The sequence below is a fragment of the Nelumbo lutea genome, chromosome 7, assembly GCF_056320005.1.
Source record: "Nelumbo lutea isolate HS-2025 chromosome 7, American lotus-T2T, whole genome shotgun sequence".
In the NCBI taxonomy this organism is placed as follows: domain Eukaryota; kingdom Viridiplantae; phylum Streptophyta; class Magnoliopsida; order Proteales; family Nelumbonaceae; genus Nelumbo; species Nelumbo lutea.
Window position 1 is genome coordinate 4,086,008 of NC_142690.1, and position 23,381 is coordinate 4,109,388.

Here is a 23,381-nt window from a genome sequence, read left to right on the forward strand (position 1 = left end):
GTGCCAGGACATGGGGATTCGGCAAAATTTCACGTCAGTCGCGCACCCACAGGCTAACGGCCAGACGGAAGTGATGAACAGAGCCATCCTGCGCAGACTGAAAGCACGTCTGGATCGTGCTAAGGGATTGTGGGCCGAAGAGCTACCAAGTGTCTTATGGGATCACCGAACGACCGAAAAAGCAGCCACGGGAGAAACCCCCTTCAACCTCTCCTACGGCACTGAAGCGGTGATCCCGGTGGAAATTGAAATACCAACGTTGCGATTAGAAACATACGACGATCGGACGAACGGAGACGAGTTACGCACCAACCTCGACCTACTGGACGAGGTAAGGTACCTCGTGCACATCCGAACATCGGCATACCAGCAGCAGGTAGCTCGCTACTACAATAGCAGAGTCAAGCAACAAAGCTTCCGAGTCGGCGACCTGGTCCTTCGTAAGATTATGGTGCCCGAACCCGGCGTCGGCAAGCTTGGACCTAATTGGGAAGGGCCCTATAAAGTAAAAACAACGCTCGGGGGCGCATACGAACTCGAAACCTTGGAAGGCAAATGAGTACCCCGAACGTGGAACATCGTGAACTTAAGGCGATACTACCTATAAACCACCTAGCAAAGTGGACGAAATCAAGCCATGTGCCACAAGGCAAGCCGAGGAACTTCAGCACATTATCAGTTCGGCAAAAATCAGTTCGCGGCATAAAAGGTCATGGAAATTTAAAAACCCGGCAAAGAAACGGCTCGGGGAAGATGAGGAAGGGGAAAAAGACACTCCATTGCAAGAAACAGTACACTGGCAAAAAAAAAAATTTTACATGCCCGGATCCACTACTTCGCCATCGGAAGGCACTTCAACAACACCCGAAGGCCCTGCCTCTCCTTCAGAGTCCGGCTCGCCATTGGCAGCATTGGCCATCTCCTGAGTTATACGCGAAGTGGTTATGGCACTTACATCGAGGTCGGGGTATGTATTCCGGATCATCCACCGGCTCAACTTGAACCCCCTCCTGTAAGATTACACCATCAGATCGTCAAAACGCGGGGAGGCAATGTAGTTTTCAACTGTCTTCTTCTTGGCGTCTTCAATGCCTTGGGAAAAAATCTGTGTTCTCTCCCTAATGTCCTCCTGAAGATACTCGACTTGATGCTGCAAATCCAACTTCAAGTCCGCCATATGCTTGACAACTACCCCCATGGCTTCGGCGTCACGCTGAGACCTCGCCTGTCTAGCCATCGCGACGCGAGCAGCCTTTTCAGCAGCATAAGCAGCCGCCTCAGCAGCCCGGGTATTTGCCTCTGTAGCACGGAAGGCTTCTTCAGCAGCATGAGCGGCAGCCTCAGCAGCTCGCGCCTGTCGCGAGCTCATCTCCACTTGGGCCGCCAAGGCATGAATCGAAGAAGCAAAATGACTGCTCGATTCATGCTGCTGAGGCTGTCGCTCATGCTGTTGATAGCAGAAGCAACAGAATAAAAAAGGAAGACAGAATCTAACTTACCACCATGGCATGTGTTACGGCGCGGCAAGCGACCTGATTCAAGGGAAGATCGGTCCATGCCGGGACTTCCTCGGGGAAAGTAGCGTCCCTACTCTTCTGAAGAGCGTAGTTCGGCGTCAACACGCTCCTAAACTCCCCTTGAGCTCCCGAGCCTGAGGGCCTTGCCCGTGTATGAGCAGACCCGGAGTGAGCAGAAGCACTTGAGTACGCAAGAGCGCCCGTATGAGTGGTTTCAGCGTAAGGCGCCCCGGCAGTGTCGTGCACCGATGGAGTCACTTCGGGCTCCTTGGGCAGATCCTCTGGCGTATGGTCTGGGGCTTGGGGCTCCTCATCCAGGGGCAGCTCGTTACGAGTTCGCTTGGCGACCCGCTTCCTCCTCTTCATACCTTGGATCAAACGCCCCCCACGAGTTCTCTCTGCATCCATCACACCTATAGAAACGAGTTCGACATCAAAAAAAAAGAAAAAGCCGCATAGCCAGAAACCTACCCAAACTCAGGCCGGTTGCAAAAAGCTTAGCCTCCGTTAAGTAGTGGTGGCACTTTAAGCCTTGCCGTGTCCACTGCCGGAGACCCTTCACCGTCTCTTTATCAAGAGTTACGCCCAAATCGGGAGCGGCCTCACCCCACCCGGTCTGAAAGGGCCATCCTTGTGTACTTCGCACGCCGAAGTAGTCCCGCTTCCAAGCCGAGACCTTATTAGGAAGATCGTGCAAAAGCATAAAACCCTGGCGAGGAGAAAGGTATTACGCCCGTCTCCCCCCAGGAAGAGAACCCGCCTGTCTCTTGAGCATCAAGATAGAGGAGAATATCTCTAAGTTTAAGGGAAAGTTCTGCTCGCAAAAAAGGGAATGGTGACACCGAAGTGGTTTATGACTTCGATGAGAAGGGGATGGAAAGGAAGTCGCAACCCTACAGCAAGCTGCTCTCGAAAAATCACGATCTCGTCGGGACCGTGTTCCCAAGGAAAGCTGCCCGAAGGAATAAAATATGTGTACCCCCCAGGAAGATTATAAGACAGAAGTATGGATTGAAGCCCCTCAAGCGTCATGGTCGAAGGGCCAAACCGGTCTAGCATCTGACCTCGGCGGGAGGTAGACGCCAAACTGCCCGAAGCGACTTGACCTACTGGTTCGTAGTCCTCAAACTCCACCTCAGGATCACTGAGGCAGTTTGGGGACACGGCTCGGTTGGTGGAACCTACATCGGCTCTACTCGAAGAATCGTCTGAGCTATCAAAGCTAGACATTGGGGAAAAGACGAATTCAAGAAAGTGCTCACCGGAAAGTTTGAAGAAAAACCAAAGAACCGTGAACTGTATAAACAGCCTTGACGCGAGCTGGAAAAGACTTGGACGCGAGCTGAAAGGTTGGCGTGAGCTCAGTAGACAAACTGCAGAAGTGACAAACGTCCGCTGCGAGTTCTCTCCGCATCCATCACAGCTACAGAACGAGTTCGACATCAGAAAAAATGAAGGAACAGAGCAAGCAAGAAACCGCATAGCCAGAAACCTACCCGAACTCAGGCCTGCTGCAAAAAGCTTAGCCTCCGTTAAGTAGTGGTGGCACTTTAAGCCTTGTCGTGCCCACTGCCGGAGACCCTTCACCGTCTCTTTATCAAGAGTTACGCCCGAGTCGGGAGCGGCTCACCCCACCCGGTCTGAAAGGGCCATCCTTATGCACTTCGCACGCTGAAATAGTCCCGCTTCCACGTCGGGACCTTGTTAGGGAGATCGTGCAGAAGCTTAAAACCCTGGCGAGGAGTAAGGTAGTACGCCCGTCTCCCCCCAGGAAGAGGACCCGCCTGTCTCTTGAGCATCAAGATAGAGGAGAATATCTCTAAATCCAAGGGGAAATTCTGCTCGCAAAAAAGGGATATCGTCCCCACCAGGTTCCGAATAGAGTTCGGATGAATCTGGCCAATGGTGACACCGAAGTGGTTTATCACTTCGACGAGGAGGGGATGGAAAGGAAGTCGCAACCTTGCGGCGAGCTGCTCTCAAAAAATCACGATCTCGTCGGGACCGTGTTCCCAAATAAAGCTACCCGAAGGAACGAAATATGTGTACCCCCCAGGAAGATTGTAGGACAGAAGTATGGATTGAAGCCCCTCAGGCGTCATAGTCGAAGGACCAAACCTGTCTAGCATCCGACCTCGGCGGGAGGTAGATGCCAAACTGCCCGAAGCAACTCGGCCCACTAGTTCATAGTCTTCAAGCTCCACCTCGGGGTCACTGAGGCAGTCTGGGGACACGGCTCGGTTGGTGGAACCTACGTCGGCCCTACTCGAAGAATCGTCTGAGCTATCAAAGCTAGACATTGGGGAAAAGATAGGTTCAAGAAAGTACTCACCGGAAAGTTTGAAGAACAAGCTAAAGAACCGTGAAGACTGTATAACCAGCCTTGACGCGAGCCGGAAGAGAGACGCGAGTTGGAAGGTTGGACGCGAACTCGATAGTCAATCGCAGAAGTGTCAAACCAACCGGGGTCCCCCACTATTTATAGCTACAGTAACCAAGAATCGACCGTGCAGACCGAAGACGACACGACGGCCCACGTTCTTACTGGCTGCACAACCCTTAAGGTCGAGATGTGATTGGCGCACGTCCTTCCGAAAAAAGCGAAACGTCAGCGCATCTTTTTGAAACCGACGTCGCTTCGACACGCATCTTTTCGAAACTGACGCGCCGCACGTCTCCCTGACAGTCGACCGCGCACGTACAACCGTGGCGTGCCTTTTTGAAATGACCCGCTGTCACGTCCCAGCGGCGCGACTTGGTTTGAAATTTAAAACGCGCGGTCACAACCACCAACGTTCTTGAGTAAGCACGTTCTCAGCCTCTTTGGAAACTGAAAGAACCCTAGCAAAAGCGTCTCGTACAGTGAAGGTTTGAAGGATGGGACAAATCCACCAGCTACCTCGCGAAAACTCCCCGCACCATGGCAAGACCCTCGGCGCAAGGAGGGGGGGGGGGCAATTGATGAAGGAAGATTTGGCCCGACCTCTTCATTATGTGACACGTGGCAGAAACGATAGCTCGACAGAAGGGGCCAAGCCTAGGCGGGAACAAGGGGACACACCGCCGAACTGACCCACCTTGTAACAGCTCGGGATACACTTCACCGAACTGACCCACCTTGTAACAGCTCGGGATAGATTTCGCCGAACTGACCCACATTGTAATAGCTCGGGATACACTTCGCCGAACTGACCCACCTTGTAACAGCTCGGGATACATTTCACCGAACTGACCCACTTTGTAACAGCTCGGGATACACTTCGCCGAACTAACCCACCTTGTAACAGTTCGGGATACCTCCGAGCTCAAGACCGCCTCGCTGAGCACTTCGCATCATCTTCTGGGCACCAAAGCCAAACAAGTCGTACCATGCCTGACACCAGGGAAGTCCGTGCCCGAGGGCGCCACGCCTGACTGACTTGGGATCTGACGTTTGGTAGCAGCACTCTAAACGGCCACCTGCCACCACCACTGACGCCGCCATCTCCAGTTAGACGGTTAGCCAGTGACGGTTTTGTCTCAGCAGAAGGGATGACTGCCGAGTTGACAAGCGCAAGGGTAATCATACCCGATCTGACAAGGGCCTCGGGACGAGTACACGAAGTGACTATAAGAGCCCCCTGCCCCCCGACAACGGAGGTATGCAAAATTTGCGCTATCTGGTATTACCTTGCTTTTGAAAGATTCTAACTTGAGCTTCGGAGCCTCTACACCGGGTTCCCCCCGGAGCTTTCCCATCTCCTCCGTTTCAGGTTCCTTGCTACCCCGTTCGGAAGCAAGGCAGCGGACAGTTAAGACCGGCCGGATCGCGCTCCATCACAAGATGTGTCATATCACTATTTTAATCATTGCTTGAACTTTTTAAATATTTTGCATGTTGAAGAATGAGGGTTTATTATATTTTAGATCACTGGAACGACCTCTCAAACAGATGTCTATAAAAAGGCTTTGAACATTTAATTGCCTAACTTAGGCTATGTTTGGTATCATTGTTGTTTCTATTAGAAACAACATTTAATTGCCTAACTTATTATCTAGGGCTGAGTATAATTCAGTTAAAACCAAAAGCCGAATAAAAAAATTCGGTTTTTAGGTGTTTCAATTTCCGTTTCAGTTTTCAAAATTAGAAATCCGGTGAACCAAAAAAACTAAATTAACTAATTTTTTTATATAATATGTAATATAAATTATATAACATAAAATATATTTATATAAAATGTATAATATATAATATATTCTAATGAAGTTTGGTTTCATAATATATATTACTGAAATTTGGTTTTAACCGAAATTGCCAAAAACCAAACTGAAAATTTTGATTTCGGTTTGATTTTTTTTTGTTTTTAATTTTGGTTTATCCGATTTGGTTTTTTACTGAATAAACCGGATGCTCAAGCCTAATTGTTGCATACTCGCATAGATAAGATACCCACTTCCATTAAAAAAAAATGTATGCACTTGATCGATATAGACATTTATAATTGAAACATCAAGTCTGACATCTCATGAAGAAGTGGCAACGACACCAGTAACCTGTTTTATAAAAAATTTGTATTGATAAACCCCAAACCTTTTTGGCTCAGTTTGTGCTCCTTCCAAACTCAAACTCTTGTACAAGCATAAATGATACCAAATACAATTATTATTGCAATTGCCAATTCTGGGAGATGACTTAGGGGCTCAGAGTGTCCAAGTCTGGTTGGGCTTGGGTAGAAGCATCAGGTAGGAAGACCTAGATTGATCTTACCAAATTCTGCCATTTGGACGGGTTACATATCCAATCACAAACTAACACATTTGCAAGTGGCAGATCCAGGAGTCCTTGGAGGGATCCTGTGCCCAACCCAAATTGCATTCAGAAAGAGAACTCACTGGATTGTCTATCTGTTCAATCCCACAGGCCATATAAGCTCTAGCCCGACCTTACATTGGACCTGTGCCCAATTGACGAGCGGAAAATGTAGAAACTCCATTGAACCTCCAACTAGCAAATCGGTTCTCAATTCTCATCAACCCTGTACCTGCTGTTCAAAACTTCAAATGGGCCATAAAATTTACCGTCCTATTCAAATAGCCTGTGTTCAAGGCTAGTTATTGGGCTGATTTTGAGCCTGGCCCATCATAAACCCAAAGTTTGATAAGGTGAAACCTGAGCTGAATGAGGTTGGGTTGATGCAACAATTAGCCCAACCCGATGAAACTCTAATCTGATGCATTCGACCCTAACAATAAAGTAATCGGGTTAGTCATCAAATGCTCATTCATCGATGATCCACCCACTCCCAATGTATCCATCTACATACATATACAAATTAATTTTTTAAAGAACTCGAGCTGATCATCCTTGTGGAGGTTCATCAATCCCATCCATGGGCCTCCATCCCAAGCCTGGCCCAACATGCTATAACACATTGGACAAAATTGGAATTTTATCACTTATCTCTCCTCTGAATGACTATGGTAAACATGGATCGCAATCCCTGTCACTTCGTTGTTTTGAATCTTGTCCGTCAATAACATTCCAAATCTAACGGCTTGGGATCAGTAATACACTAATACCATTCAAAAAACCAAAACTAATTTCGAGTTCCCGCGTTATCTCATCGTTTCCTACAAATTCTCGTCGAGGCATCCCGTGTCAGGCGTGGTGCTTGGTTGGGTTCACTCTGCGTTTTCTGAGAAAGGTATCGATCTCTTCTTTCTTTCTGTCGCCGAGAGATATGGCCCGAACGAAGCAGACGGCAAGGAAATCGACGGGAGGGAAGGCTCCCCGTAAACAGCTGGCGACCAAGGCAGCTCGAAAGTCTGCACCGGCCACCGGAGGCGTGAAGAAGCCACACAGGTTTAGGCCTGGAACCGTGGCACTTCGTGAGATCAGGAAGTACCAGAAAAGCACAGAGCTCTTGATTCGGAAGCTACCTTTTCAGCGTCTCGTCCGTGAGATTGCTCAGGACTTCAAGACCGATTTACGTTTCCAGAGCAGCGCTGTCGCTGCTCTTCAGGAAGCCGCCGAAGCCTACTTGGTCGGACTCTTTGAGGATACCAACCTTTGCGCTATTCATGCCAAGAGGGTTACCATTATGCCTAAGGATATCCAGCTTGCCCGCAGGATTCGCGGCGAGAGGGCGTGAGGAAGTGCTAAGATGGATGTAGTTCTGTTCTTTCTGCTCCTGTTCTTCTTTTGTTCCTTTTTGCTTCGCTCCTGTGGTGTTCGACGAATGGTCATGTAAATTATTTTAATGTTGTGGGGTTGGATAGAAAAGATTCTGCTTACTGTCTCTGTTATTTTTAAACCTGAAATTAACTTTCATTTCTGTTTTCCCTCCATTTATGCGTAGCGGTTCATCAGTCTTTTTCTCTTCTTTCGTCCAATCTATACGTTTTGATCGTCATTGAATCGTTGGAATTGGCATTGGGGGATGTAGATTTCTTACAAAGCTAATTCTTTCATAGCCAAATCTTTTTCTACGTTAAATTTACTCTTTTTGATAAATTACCCTTCTAAGTGATACATTCCAACGCTATAAAAATAAAAAATCTAGGTGAACTCTTAAAACATTAAAACTTAGTCCTAAAGTATTTGATCGGAAGTAAATTCAGTATGAGATGGTGCTGTGCTGCTCCAAACTAATCTCTCATTCGGGCTCTTTGTGGATATGATTCTGAGCACATGACATCTCAGCGTGACAGTCAGGCCACAACTTGGTATAATGAGCTTGTTGAAACTCTAGGAGAATAATCCACTACAAAACACTTCATTACAATTCGTTATAGAACAGTTCACAGGACTGTGTCCATATCTCACGTCTCTCAGGTGATAGTACCGTATTCTGATGGATATCTGTCCCAATCAAATCAGTTTAACGAAAAGGTAATTGAATTTTTGGTAATCGAGTAGTGTGCATCTCCACTTTTACCTTATCATTATTCTCTGCTTTTTGTTGAGTTCTAATTTGAGTATTGGAGTGTTCCCTCCAGGTGAGTTCCTCGGAAATCTTTCATTTTCTTCTTCTCAGGTGTTATCAAGAGAGAGGCCCCTGCCAGCTAGGAGTGATCAGATATCGCGTTACATCAGGCAGTTTGGAGATTAAATGGAGCTTTTTCTTGCATGTCTACTCTTGTATGCATTCCATCTCTAACCTGTTTCCGCCCGAGAAACTGAACCATGCTTGCCAGACCTTTTTGTTCCATTTGTAAAGCAAGAGAGATTCCTGGACACATCCTCCTTCCGCTTCCAAAAGGCTGGAGTTGAAAATTCTGTCCCCTAACACGTATCTGACGATTTTTTTTTGATGCCATCTTCAATCATAAATCGTTGTGGTTGCAATTGGAATGGGTTGGCCCAGTAATTGGGGTCTCTCCCGATCTCCCAGACGTTAAGAAAGACCTAGGTTTTTGCAGGAATGTTACATCCCCAGATTTTGCAGTCTATATTCGATTTTCTTGGATCTAGAGGAAAAGCTGGGTGTAGCCTCAGTGTTTCCTTCACAATTGCTTTGAGGTAAGGAAGATGAGGGATGCCTGATTCTTCCACCAATATACTCTTTCCAACTACCAAGTCCATCTTTTCTCTTTCTTTCTCCAACAGGGCTGGGTATTCAATTGTCACTGCAGATGTTTCATTCCCCCCTGCAAATAAATCCCGTGAAAATATCATATAAAAAAAAAAAAGAATGAACTTTACTCCTTATTTAATTTCATCTTCTTTTAACAGATCAAACTGTTGTCTTACCAGAATGAATCCCTTGATGTTCGTTTCAGCTAATCTTATCTCGGCTTTCTCATCTTCAGATATATCAAGTACTATATCAAGAAGATTCTTTACACCACTTCCATCACCCATCTTCTTCAACCTCCTAGCTTCCTCATTCTCCATAATGATCTTTTCTATGATATTGTTATTGTCCAACCGCTCACGTATGTCTTTCATCCTTTTTCTTAGACCTTGTAAATCCAGATCCCTGCAAAGCCCAACGTAATCCGATATGTTATACCCATGGGCGAGCTCTGCTACGTCTTGCGCCACCCCCGTGGTTTCCTCAGCCTGATCTTCTGTTCTGGAGCTCCTCCTATTGCATTAACATTCTTGAAACTATGTTGTATGTTAACTTCATGACTTCATGGCGAACATCAACAGCCTTACCAACACGGGACTTGTTTAATAAAGATAGTATGAAGCGTTGCACCTCTTCCTTCTTTACTGGAATGAATTGGTTGAGAACCTGACCACTTAGGAGCTCAGACATGAGCTTTTTCATGAATTTCCAGTTGGGTCCATACGGAACGGTGACAATGTTAGCAGATTCATATGCTAGATAGTGTCCAGCAATAGTCACTGGTCGAGAAGAAAAGGTGATCTCGTGGGACTTGAGCACTTGTTTGTTTGGTTGCCTCATGGGAGGAGACTACTATACAAGGGAGGGAGCCGAGAAGAATGTGGATCAAAGGGCCGTAGCGTAGGCTTCGGTGAGGGATTGAGCCAATGTAGTGTAGGCTTCGGATGATGGGCAAAGCTAATGGGCCTGGAGGAAAGGGAAGTTTAGTTCTGATTGTCTTGTTGAAGATGAATCTAACAACTACTGTGGTGATGAGGGATAGAGGGATTCGAATGGCATAGCCCTGAATGCCGGCCATGGTTGATTGGAATGGAAATGAGAAGTTGGTTAGTACTGGAAGACTGGAAGGTGTTTACAGAAGTCCAGATGAGATATACAATTAATTAACACACACAAAGGTGTTTACAGCAGAGAAATATATCTGCTACCAGTCCGGATTTCCTATACTATTGGTGTTTAAAACCTATTTCCTCTCTACTAACCCAATCAAACAACACCTTCTCTCTCTCTCTAGTCATGTGATAAGCCCTACTCCCTTCAAAGTTCAAAACAAATGACCAGCCATTGTCCCCACCTTTACAAATATCTATTTTTTCTTTTTTTATACACAACTTAAAAAAAAAATATCTATTTTCTTTTCCTTTTACGCAGGGAAGAAAGATGAACTGACTTGTGTTAGCTTTTTGTTGAATCCATTTCCAAATTAACCGAAAGAAAATTAATTAAATTTTGCTTACTACTTCTCTCTTCTGTTATGAAATATGAACCTCGATCTCAGGTTGGAATTTGGAACTTGAGTGCAAGGTTCAAAATATTGATATGTCCAATACATTGGTAGGGGCGTATCGGGCTATATCAGTATTTTTTTTTTATTTTTTTTTTAAATTTTTTTCAAGGCCAGTTCGGGGAGGGGGGGGGGGGGCAGGGTGGTTTAAGGCTCCTCCACCCCCTGAACCGGTCAAAACCCCGATACATCCTTTATAGGAACATTTTGGAAAGCTCCCAAAATGATACATATCGGCTAATACGGGCCGATGCCTGCCAATACTTTGAACCTTGCTTGAGTGGGGTTATCCAAGTGATTAAGGTCCTTCCCAATTTCTTAGACATTCACGTAAGCCCTAATTTTTTAAGGAATCTTGTAATCTCCAATTGTGTAGTATTTAGTCTATTCTCTTGGAATTAAAGATACTACAGGGTGTAGCTTCAATGTTTTCTTCACAATTGCTCAGAGGTATTGGGAGATTAGGAATATTGGCTGATTGTTCCACCAATCTACTTTTTTCCAACAATAAAATCAACTTCTTCTCATGCTTTTCCAAACACTGATGGTGATGGGTGAGTGATGAGCTCCGCCAATATTGCTCGTTCTTTGTAATTGCAGTTGTCAGTCGGTCCCCGCTACAAACATCTCCTGTTATAACTTAGAAGTTCAAAATAAGAAAATCTAGTCATGGCATAACTAACTACTTTCATCTTCCTTTTAAAGATATAATTAGTTTCATCTTATGATATGCACCGATATACTGTGATATTTTAAATTTTGAATATTATTATCCCATAGATACATGGTGGCCATTATAGGTGTGTTATTTGGACCAAGTCCTATCTGGTCCAATATGAGTCCAGTACAGATGAACCAGGCCCAATCCAATCTGATGAATACTCTGGACTATTTTGGATTAGTCCAATTCAGTGTCTGGACAATCCATTTTGTTCAAATTGATTTTAATTTAGATTGGTTTCAAACCAAAACTGGTGCATTGACACTAATCTTTTATCAATGGACTGGATATTGGTTCAATCAGATCCAAACCATTATGAGTATATCAAGTCCCATCCAATCCAATAAATACCTTGGACCATTAAGTCTAGACTAGTCTAATTAATATGTTTTATTGGTCCGTCCAGTCTGTCCAAATTGATTTCGAGTTGCACGGGTCTAACCCAAAACCAATGCATTGATACCCCTAGTTATTTGAACCCCCCTCCTTTTTTTTCTAGAATTGGATAATATTGGATCCATTTACAGAAAATTAAAGATTAAATAGAGATAGTATGATAGCCAGTTTACCCCTTCCAAGACCAATTAATCTAGGCCCGAACTCAAGGTTTAAGACTTTGGATTAGGCTTGGATTGACTCTCATCCTGACCCTACCCACCCAAGTTGCACGCACTGTGATATTTGTAATTAGACTGAACAAATTAAAGTCAAGTGCAAGCCATGCATGCATTAATTTTGGATTTTTTAAAACTAATTTTAGATAATATTGAAATCAAAAGAGCTATGAGGAATGGACTTCCCCCATTGTGTAAGCCCAGTGAACCCAAAAAATAAAAGATCTTGGGTGAAATTTTGATAGTGTATTAATAATTTTTAAGGTTGCCTAGCGTAGCTTGACCCACATCTAAGTGTAATAATATTTGTTTGGGCCTAAGACATGGACAGGCTTGCTCATATTAATTATAAAGCTATGATTTTTTTACCAATTAAAATTTGTATTTAATTATATAATACTTTTTATCTAAATATTATATAAAAGTATTTATCATATATGCATATAATCTTCCAGGTTGAGCATAAGGGTTGCTTAGCTTGGGCCTTATCCATTAGGAGTATCATTGGACCCCAAAAGTTAGCTTGGGCCCTAACATTCCAGATTTGGATGTTAGGACTAGCATCTAATTAATAATTCGATTGGATATGGATTTAACCTTATCCAATTTGATTAAAATTCATGTATAATGAAAGAACATTATTTTATATATATGCAATATAATTATGTATATACATGTAGATATTATGTATAGTTATATAAAGTTTACAATTAATCAATTTAATATTTTATACTTATATGCATTTATTATACATATATAATTTAAAATTCAAAATCCAACATAATAATAATTAGATGTGGATATGGATTTAGAAATTTCATAATTGAACGTTAATGCGGATGCAGCTGGTTATGATTTGCCCTGGACTCAAAAGAAAATATTTGCTTGAGTATGAAAATTTATAGGTCCAGCCGGGTTGGGCTAGGTTATAATGATTTGTTACTTTAACTTATTATTATTATTATGTGTTAAAATGTGTTGTATCGTGTATCACACGTTACAGATTTCCAAACAAAGCATAACCATTTTTTTGAAAATGGGTCAACACAAACCCGTTTAGCTAACTTTCTTCACGGCAGTGATAAAATGGATTATACATTTTATTAGTTTTTATTTTAAATTTGCATATCTTTTTTAATGAGTCCTCGGTTTTATATAAATCTCTTATGTAGTATGTGCACTATGCACAGTAAAAGGTCTTAACTCATAAAACTTATTAATTATTTTAAAATGCATTAATGCAAAGTTATCTAATAAAATGAAATGGACAAACAGAATAAAATACAATATTAGAACACGGGTTTTATGTAATAATAACATGTATTGAAATAAGAGGACTTGGAAAACCCCAAAGTCTCTTTACAGATTTATTGATCCAATCAAAACTTACAAGGATTACTTATTTTTTATATTTTTAAAATAAAAAAATAAAAAATACAAAAAAAAGAGAAAATAGATAAATAACTTTCCTACAGAGTAGAGAGTAGAGAGGCATGACATGACATGACATGCCATGCCTTGTTTTATTATATAGATATAGATATTTAATTTTTGGACGGCATAGACATGTTATTAAATCAGGTTAATGGTAATGGATTTAGGCGAGGTACAGGGACACAGATCAAATGATGGGCTCTTGGGAGAGTCAGAGATGCGCTCTCTTCCATGTCTACTTTTGCATGCTTTCCATCCCCAACTTTCCACTCGAAACACTGAATCATGCTTGCCAGACCCATTTGCACCGTTTGTAAGCCAAGATTGAGTCCAGGGCATATCCTCCTTCCGCTTCCAAAAGGTAGGAATTGGTAGTGCTGTCCCCTAACATCTATTTGGCTTGATTTGTTTTTGCCATCTTCAATCATCATAAATCGTTCTGGTTGAAATTGGAGTGGGTTGTCCCAGTACTTAGGGTCTCTCCCAATCGCCCACACATTGACTAAAGTCCTGGCATTTCCAGGAATGTCATAGCCCAAGAGTTTGCAATCTCTAGTCGATGCTCTTAGAACTAATGGGGCACCCGGGTGCAGCCTCAGTGTTTCCTTCACAATTGCTTGGAGGTAAGGAAGATTAGGGATGTCTGATTCTTCCACCAATCTGCTCTTTCCAACCACCAAGTCCATCTCTTCTCTTGCTTTCTCTAACACGGATGGGTTGTTTATGAGCTCTGACATTGCCCATTCAATTGTCACTGCAGATGTATCAGTCCCCGCTAAAAATAAGTCCTGTAAAAAATACATTCAATTGTCACTGCAGATGTAACAGAAAGAATGACATATATAATGTATTAATTTTTCATGTTCATTTGTATGTTTCTTCTCATTAAATATGCTTCGCTATTCAGAAGCTAGTGCAATTGAAAGATCGCTCATTTTTATCAGGAATTCACTACAACTGTTTGTTTCAAAATTAAATTTCTGCTATATATATATGTGTGTGTTTACTGAAGTTAAAAGCTTATCTTTATAAGGGTAGGGTGAATGTATTTAAAGGGATAGGTGTAAAAAAATTTTCAAGTGGTGCCTACCTGATCCGAACTGATCTCACTACGCTCCACTTACTAACATTTGTTTTTTATCTTTTTCGGGTGTGGATGGGGTGAAGAAAGCTCGCAAGTGACAAAGTTGTGATGATGAGACAGTATTTTCAACGAGGAAGGTGGTAGACAGTGTATTCTTCATCAATCTAAATCTAAATTATTGGGTTTTGAACTCTGATTTAGAAAAGTTTTGAACAACAAAATTCGCCGCAGTGAATGTCAGTTCTTTCAAAATGGTCTTCGTGTGGATTGGCTTGAGTTGATGCAAGATCCATTCCACACCTTGTACCTTTGGATGGAATAATCTATATCATTGGGCCTTCCACTTTTTAACGGCGGACGATTTTTGAATGTTAAATGAGGTGGCTTAAACATCCACCGTGAAAAATTGTATAAGTTGACATTATACAATCAATTTTAACTTTTAATATTTACTTTATATATATATATATATATATATTATAGGTATTTATATCCAGGGATATCTGGGGAAAAACACAAACAGATCAAATTGTCTTACCAGAAGGAAGGCCTTGACGTTGCTTTTGGTTAATCTAACCTCAGCTTCCTCGTCTTCACATATATCAAGTAATAAATCAAGTAGAGTCTTTACGCCATGGTTATTACCTCCATCACTAGTACTACCCATCTTCTTCTTCTGGCTCCGAGCCTCCTCATGCTCCATGATGATCTTGTCTATGATATTGTCGAACCTCCGACGTGTGTCTTTCATCCTCCGTCCAAAACCTTGTAAATCCAGATGCCTGCAAATGCCAATGTAATCCGACAAGTTAAACGTACCGGCAAGCTCTGTTGCTTCTTGCGCCACCATTATAACTTGCTCAGCCTGATCTTCTGTTTCAGAGCATCTGGTGTTCATCATCATTCTTGTAATTGTATTATTTGTTAGTCTCATGACTTGTTGGCGAACATTGATGGCCTTACCAAGGAGGGACATGTTGAATATAGATTTTAAGAAGCGCCGTAGCTCTTCCTTTCTCATTGGAACGAATTGGTTGAGAATCTGTCCATTTAGGAGCTCCGTCATGCATAGCTTTTTCATGAATCTCCAGTAGGGTCCATACGGAGCAAAGATGAAGTCGGCACTGTCATACGTCAAGTAGTTTACAGCAAGAGACATGGGTCGAGAAGTGAAGTCAAGCTCCTGGGATTTGAGCACTTCTTTTGCTACCTCAGGGGAGGAGACTATTATACAAGGGACGGAGCCGAGGAGAATATGAATCAAAGGACCATAGCGGTTGGAGAGCTTTTGGAAACTTTGGTGAGGGATTGAACCCATGAGATGTAGGTGTCCGATGATAGGTAAAGCTAATGGGCCTGGTGGAAGACGAACTTTGTGTTTGTTTCTTGTCCTGAACAAGTAGATGGATATGGATGTAAGCACTAGTGTGGTGATGAGGTATACAAGGAATTCCATGGTTGAAAGGCAACAAACAATGAATTATTGCTGGTGATTGCTATATTATTAGCCGGCCGGCCTCCTCTCCCTCTCCCCCTCCCCCTTTTATGGATGCTACTTCAGCGACTTTTCTACTTATCCGCGCGTCACTGGTGGTCTAAATGTCCCCCTCACACCACAAAATCCGGTCCCTGATGTCAGTATGTCACCCTTTTCCATGAAAAAATTTTGCTAATTTGGATAATATTGAATGGGGTGGCTTTTTTTTATTTATTTATTTTTGACAAAACAAAATGAGGTGGCTTAAACATTCCGTGAATCCCCCTTAACGGTGTTAATTCATATCTGCTAAAACTGCATTGCTCCAAATTGATGTGATGTTTTCGAGGATTTGCTCCTCACAATCACAGAGGGTGCCTCACACCAATCTCACAGCACTTGGAGCCGCACATCGAGAACATCTCTGTATTTGTAAATTGCCATTTATTAGGAGATATTTTCAATGCATGACTACAGCGTGCTCTGTGAGCAACAGATCCAAATTCTTTTATTTCACTTGGTAGTTGGTATTGCTGATGGGCAGAGCCACAACATTGATCATGCTGGAAGTGAGTTGAAATGGGTTTTGTTGGAACCAGAAACCAATTCACTAAATAGATTCAAGTCTGACTTTAATAAATTTGACTTTTCATGTAAGGAGGAATTGGAATTTTCTTTTGAAAATATGAATAAAAAATTTGTGAAAGAAAAGTTCAATCACTAACTGTGAAAAAGCACTCAAATGTGCTCTCACCTTTTTCTTTTTTCACTATCGAGTTCAGCTCGGTTCAAAACTTGCAAGTTTGAGTTCGATTCGATTCGAGTTCGACTATAAGTAAGTTTTTTCTAAAAATAAAAATTATACATATAAAAATATTTTTATTTTACATACAACAAAATAAGAATTATAAAAATTATTTATTATTATATATATAAAATAAAAATATACATATACTATTATACATAAAAAATAAAAATATTATTATATATTAAAAATTATTTACTTTATATATATTTATATATATATATATATAATAAAAAATTATTTATTTATTATACTAAACTCGCGAGACTCACAATCCCAGATTCAATGGACACAACTTGTAGAGTGCTGATGTGATCTCAAATATCACATTTTCTTTCTCACTACTTTTCTAACGGACCGAATACAGTTCACTGATGACTTTTCTCCAGTCTTGTCCCTGGTCAATCCGTTATGCAATATTAAGGAGATTAACTAAGAGACATTTTCTCTTATTAAAAAACTAACCGAGACCCATGCGATATACTTAACTTATAAAAAAAACGTAAAATAACCAAAACTTATTGAAAAAGGAGATTAACTCATAGACGTTTTCTCTTATTGAAAAATCATTTTCAGCCCACGAGGCAAAGACTGCGACTGTGTAAAGTCTATTTTGCTTTCAATTAGCTGGTGCAGGCTTAAAGCGCTGGGCCCAGATTTGACCAACAAATTTCTGGTCCTGATGCGGGACCAATCCTGGATATAAAACCTAGCTCCAATTTGGAAAATTTCAGGCTTCGTAATTTCAGGCTTGGACGAAAATGATCACCCCTTCTATAAAGTTTGTAAAATGGGCAAATAAAAATGCTGGTTTGATAATAAAATCTGGCATTATTTTGCATTAGGGCTATTCACGGGTCGGGTTGGGTCAGTTTATAGAGGTTTTTCCCACCGATCTGATCTGGTCAGGTTACATGAGGTGGAAACCGAAATCGATCCATTGATAGGAAAAACCGACCTGGTCGGTTTGAGTCAGGTTGGATCGGTTTTGGTCGGTTTCGGTTTTGCTCCTGTACAAAAATGATAGAGAAGCCTAAAACTAGAAGGATACCTAATTCTAATTGTAATTGCCTAATGGGTTGCCTATTTGGTGTAAAAGACTAGAAATTAGGATAGATACAACTTAGTTAAATAAGAACTAGAAGATAGGGTTGTTCTAGTTCTAGTAGAATACTAGTTAAGAAAACCGAAACCGACTCGATATATCGGTTTATCATTTTTCCCAACCCGAAACCGATCGGTGCTGATGAAAACCCAGCTGACTCGGGTTGGGTCAGTTCGGGTTGGTCGGGTTGGGCCTTCTTATGAACAACCCTATTTTGCATGGAGCCACTAAAAAATTACAAGAGGGTATCTTCAAGTAAGGTTCAAAGTATTGATATGTATTGGTCCGTATCGATCGATACGTATCGTGTTGATGGTTTTTCGATACGCCCCTCCAGTAGTTGTATAGGGTCAGTCATTGGTTCAGAGGGTAGTTGGGCCTTAAACCGTCATTTGAACCGGTTTTGAAAAAAATAAGTAAAACCTAAAATATGCCTCTATCGACGTGTCAGACGTATCGATATTCTGAATCTTGGTCATAAGTAGAGCTATCAATAGCTAGGTTAGATCTGCTCTAGAATAGGGTAAATCCACTTTTGACTCAATTATAGATGGTGCTTGGAAGCGTAAACGCTTTTTGGGACCGATTTTCAGGAAAAAATGTCCATACTTCCAAGATCTGTTTTTCACAAAAAAACACTTCAGTCATATAAGCAATGATCAACACTATGCTATTTAGTAAGGTGATTTTAATCACCCCTTATCATGTATGTACTGACAGATAAACACTACGAAAGATACACATCAGTTAGTGATAACACATTCTTAAACATTTTGAATAGTAGGACACCTTCTCTTCACGTTTTGATGCTCACTAGTCAGAGGTGGCAATTCATCGGGTCGGGCTGGAAATGCCCAACTCAGATTCATTCCTGATAGCAGAAATGCAGGATGAGCTAGCCAAGCCTAAAATGACTTGTTTTTTCGCTTTGGATGCATGGACCGGATCAGGATTCAGGAGTAGCTAGCTTTTGTTTGGGACAAGGATTTTATTTATTTTTTGGATGGATCGAATCAGGATTCAAGAGTAGCTAGCTTTTGTTTTGTTGGGGATAAGGAATATTCCAGCATGAGCGATATTTGAACTGATGAGCATGGAAATGGGTCACTAGACATCCATCAAATAATAACTACCAAAATAATGTTGATTCGACATCATTTGCGGAAGCAAGTGAATGAAGAATACATATTCAATGTCATGGAAATGGGGAAGGAATTTATTTTCTTCCAAAATATCCTCCGCGTTTCAGGTTTTAAAAGAAGAAGAGATATAAGAGTAGGACATCAACAATTATTATAATAAAGATTCACACTAAGATAGATTATTCTAATCCAACCGTCTCTAAAGATTAACTAAAAAAATAGTTTAAATCTCTCTCCTAATTAATTATTACTTAAATATGGTTTCATGAAAAGGAAGATTTGTCAGAAACATGTAATTAGTTTTAAGTATAGTTAAATGAGTCACTTCAACACAATGGGTCTCCCTAGATTTCTACTGTTCAAGTGTTTTGAGGTCTCCATGATCTATATTCTGAGTTTATTTTAGATATATATATATATATATATATATACATGTAGTGAACAACTACAAAACATTCAATATAATTATAAATCATTCCACACAGGGATCAAGTTTGAGCAAACAGTTCAGAATCTTTTTCCTTCACCCAATGGGGCTCCATGTGTGAACACCGTTTTACCCTCTTCTTTAAGCCCCCACCATGCAATTGATAATAAAAACACTCGTGTTCACACAGACTTCTAATATGAAACGGAAAAAGATCAAACATTTCTACACTACAAATTCTTGATAAATAAACCAACAAGGTTGTGCATAATATGTATAAGGAAATTAAGTTCTCAAATCAAATTATTCCAAAAAAAATAGTTTAAATCTCTCTCCTAATTAATTATTACTTAAATATGGTTTCATGAAAAGGAAGATTTGTCAGAAACATGTAATTAGTTTTAAGTATAGTTAAATGAGTCACTTCAAGACAATGGGTCTCCCTAGATTTCTACTGTTCAAGTGTTTTGAGGTCTCCATGATCTATATTCCATGTGAGTTTATTTTAGATATATATATATATATATATATATATATACATATAGTGAACAACTACAAAACATTCAATATAATTATAAATCATTCCACACAGGGTTCAAGTTTGAGCAAGCAGTTCAGAATCTTTTTCCTTCACCCAATGGGGCTCCATGTGTGAACACCGTTTTACCCTCTTCTTTAAGCCCCCATCATGCAATTGATAATAAAAACACTCGTGTTCACACAGACTTCTAATATGAAACGGAAAAAGATCAAACATTTCTACACTACAAATTCTTGATAAATAAATCAACAAGGTTGTGCATAATATGTATAAGGAAATTAAGTTCTCAAATCAAATTATTCCAAAAAAAAAAATGTTGGTTTAACAGCAATTCCCAAGTTTGTGGGCCTTAAATTTCTGGTCACCCCTTAATGATTGTACCAAAGATTAAAGGGATCTAAGATGCCTACACCCTGAATGTACCTTCTAAACATTTCAAACTCCCCACCCCACCAACCAAAAGAAGATGAACAAGTCAACACTATACATCTTAACCTTTTCAATTTGATAAATTCTTGATTAATTCGTACAAGAAATGTTCTCTTCACAATGCCATTTTGAGAGTTTTTCAAATTAAGTCTCATCCTTCTTACTTATTCCCTTCACAAATGCATCTTTATTATTTGAATTAACCCTTTTTCCCCTTGAACCTTTTGTTTCAAACTCGTCTCAGAAGATCGTCCATAAGTGAAGGTCGTCCCTCAATGTTCACATTGAAATAATATTTAAGCTCTTCTTTCTCATGGAGAGGCCCTGATTTAGCCATATTTTCTAAAAGTGTCCTGTTGAGATCAGGTTGGCATTTTTCAATGAGACCACCAAAATGACTAGAATTCGTTGACCCTGAATGTGAAATGGAACCACATGAACCAAATAAACTTGCAGGAACATTTGAGAAAAACCACAGGTTTTCATTTTATCAAGTTCATACATATGGGTGCATAGACACAAGACAAACAAACTGGCTTACTGACTAAAAACAAATCCCAACTGCTTCAAAACTAAGAAAAAGCCATAGGATACTCAGTTAAAGACTTGAACCCCTAAAACTGTAAAACCCCACTAATAATCCTAATAAACTAAACGAACCAAGCTCTAGGAGAGAGAAAAAAATGGAAAGATGTCAATCCCATTACAGAATTTCTACCAATACAATAGCAATAACTCTCTAAAAAATGTGGATTTACAAGAACTTGGTTGGAAGATGAATCAACAATTTATTAGACACCATAAACATGCAAAATTAACAAATTTGGCCCTTGAAAAAAGGGGCTGAAATAAAACTAATGTCATTACACATTCATCTTTTCAAAATTCTAGAACTTTTGCAATAAGATTCTTTAGAATTCTTTAGACTATTTTGATCCACTAAGAAAATTAACCCTATTTCTGAGACTCCAACAACCTAGAAGAAACTTCTATAAGGCTCTTAACCAAAAGTTGAATTACCCAAAAATTATTAAACTGCAATTGGTATAGGAACCTGTAGAAACTTTCTTTCTTAATTCATGGTCTCCATCCCTTTTCCATGTTTGCATCAAATATGTTCTTAAAAACTTACCAGGATTGTTGGAATAAAAGATAACTCTATGTGCAGTCACTTGTAAGACATGTTACAATCAAGAAGTGACCAGATGCAACCAAGGATCTTGTAGCTAAGTTAATGTCAATGTGATATATGATCATAATCATAGGGTGGGTCACATTTATATATCTGATCTGGACCAGGTCTACCCTGACCCAAACCAGACCTAACCCATTGACAACATTATTTTCCCCTTAATCTTTAGTGATAAAGCAGAAGTTTCATTTTTCATGTTCTCATTTTAACATTATCCATCTGCTTGGGCTGCATACCTCACCTTTTCTTGTTCTCTTTTTTCTTCTTTTTGTTTTCGATGAAATTTTTCTGTATTATGAGAAAAATTGGCTGGTTCCAGTAGGGATTGTTGTTTTTTGTTATACCATTTTATCTAGATGATGGAAGTAAGGATTAGCATCTAGTTGAAGTTTATTTTCCCTTTAGGTTATAACTGTTAGTTATATTTATGATGCAAATTTAATTTTATTGTTTGTTGCTAATGTTAATATTATTGTTGATTTTGGTTGTATCTATTATAATTAATGGATCAGCAAAAATAGTTTCCACATTCTTGATGGCCTTTATAAATAAGAGGAAAAGAAACTACTTGGTCTCTTCATCTTTTCTTTTATTATTTTCTTGTTGTTTGAAAACCAAGCTTTGAGATGGCTTTGAAGTAACAATGGAACATGACTGTTTGCTGATTGGAACAGACCCTGATAAAGATCATCTGTCCAAGTTGATTAGATTTAAGAGCCTGATAAAGACCATAAAATTGTGAATGTGTCTAATCGTCTATGTGATCCCACCTGGCACTATGGAACCAACGGGTAGGGCGTTGGGTTATCCATCCATCTCTCAGAACTTTTCTGGTCCACACCTATTTCACTTATTGTCCTTGACACATCAGCCAATTCCCTCTCCACCACACATCTACAAGATGAATGGTTAATGAACTTCTCTACTCATTACAATCTGTTAGGGGTGGCAAATGGGTGGGTTGGGTTGGGTAAGGGTTGAATATCAATCCACCCATATGGATCCATCAACCCACCATGACCCATCACCAGTCATAGTTAAAGGGTCATAACCCACCCTAACCCTAACCGACCCTGACCCACTTGACCCATCCATATTGACCTTTAACCATCCTCACCCATACTAACCCACCAATTCTCACTTATAAATACAAAAATGGGTCGGGATGGCCCGTATACGTAAAAATAAATTTTGAGAGATTAATCTCTCTCAAGACTGTCACGTGACAAAAACGAGTCAAGTCAATCTGTATACCTGAAAATTCAAGAATTGTAGATAAATGCAGAAAATTGAAGAAAAATTACAAAAAATGTAAAAAGATACCAAAAGATTATAGAAAAATAAAAGAATTACCAAAATTTATGAAAAATACTAAAAGTTTTAGAAAATTCATAACTTTTACAGAAAAAATCAGAAAATATGCAAAAAAAAAAAAACAGAAAATTGTAGGGAATGCATGAAAAACACCAAAAAATGCAAACATTAGGGGAAAAAGCACAAAAAATTGTAGGAAATGCAGAAAAATACCAGAAAATTTTAGAAAATGTAGAAAAATACCAAAAAATTGCAAAAATACAGAAAATAATAGAAAAATTACAGAAAATGCAAAATAATGCATAACTTTTATACAAGTTCTTTCACAAAAGTACTTTTATGAAAGTACTTCTACAAAAGTATTTCTATAAAAATGCTTTCATAGATTGGGTGGGTTTCATGATGGATGGATTGGATGGGTCAAATGGGTTGGGATCAAGATTGCCAGCCCTACAATCT

General features: G+C 40.3%; 3 protein-coding genes across 3 annotated transcripts; 1 reads left to right on the forward strand and 2 right to left on the reverse strand.

Annotated features, from left to right (window-relative positions):
• Positions 1-7,107: 7,107 nt before the first annotated feature.
• LOC148844723 (histone H3.2) lies at positions 7,108-7,844 on the forward strand. Its single transcript, XM_088954745.1, has one exon. The coding sequence runs from the start codon at positions 7,238-7,240 to the stop codon at positions 7,646-7,648; it is 411 nt and encodes a 136-aa protein (XP_088810871.1). The 5' UTR covers positions 7,108-7,237; the 3' UTR covers positions 7,649-7,844.
• Positions 7,845-9,122: 1,278 nt separating this feature from the next.
• On the reverse strand, positions 9,123-9,913 carry LOC148844724 (3,9-dihydroxypterocarpan 6A-monooxygenase-like). The gene is made up of 3 exons (XM_088954221.1): positions 9,600-9,913; positions 9,250-9,478; positions 9,123-9,146 (listed from the first exon to the last, which is right to left on the reverse strand). The coding sequence occupies exons 1-3, from the start codon at positions 9,911-9,913 to the stop codon at positions 9,123-9,125; spliced, it is 567 nt and encodes a 188-aa protein (XP_088810347.1).
• Positions 9,914-13,469: 3,556 nt separating this feature from the next.
• Positions 13,470-15,962, reverse strand: LOC148844725 (cytochrome P450 93A2-like). The gene is made up of 2 exons (XM_088956158.1): positions 15,029-15,962; positions 13,470-14,194 (listed from the first exon to the last, which is right to left on the reverse strand). Exons 1-2 carry the CDS (start codon positions 15,944-15,946, stop codon positions 13,550-13,552), a joined length of 1,563 nt encoding a protein of 520 aa, XP_088812284.1. The 5' UTR covers positions 15,947-15,962; the 3' UTR covers positions 13,470-13,549.
• Between the last annotated feature and the right edge of the window lie 7,419 nt (positions 15,963-23,381).

Bases quoted from the DNA above. Each gene is read 5' to 3' on its own strand.
- LOC148844723 (XM_088954745.1), top strand. From the start codon at position 7,238: ATGGCCCGAACGAAGCAGACGGCAAGGAAATCGACGGGAGGGAAGGCT.
- LOC148844725 (XM_088956158.1), bottom strand. From the start codon at position 15,946: ATGGAATTCCTTGTATACCTCATCACCACACTAGTGCTTACATCCATA. The intron at 14,195-15,028 runs GTAAGACAATTT...TATTTTTTACAG, and splicing joins ACGTCAAGGCCTTCCTTCTG to GACTTATTTTTAGCGGGGAC.
- LOC148844724 (XM_088954221.1), bottom strand. From the start codon at position 9,913: ATGAGGCAACCAAACAAACAAGTGCTCAAGTCCCACGAGATCACCTTT. The intron at 9,479-9,599 runs GTTAATGCAATA...TGGGCTTTGCAG, and splicing joins TACAACATAGTTTCAAGAAT to GGATCTGGATTTACAAGGTC. The intron at 9,147-9,249 runs GTAAGACAACAG...ATTTATTTGCAG, and splicing joins ACATCAAGGGATTCATTCTG to GGGGGAATGAAACATCTGCA.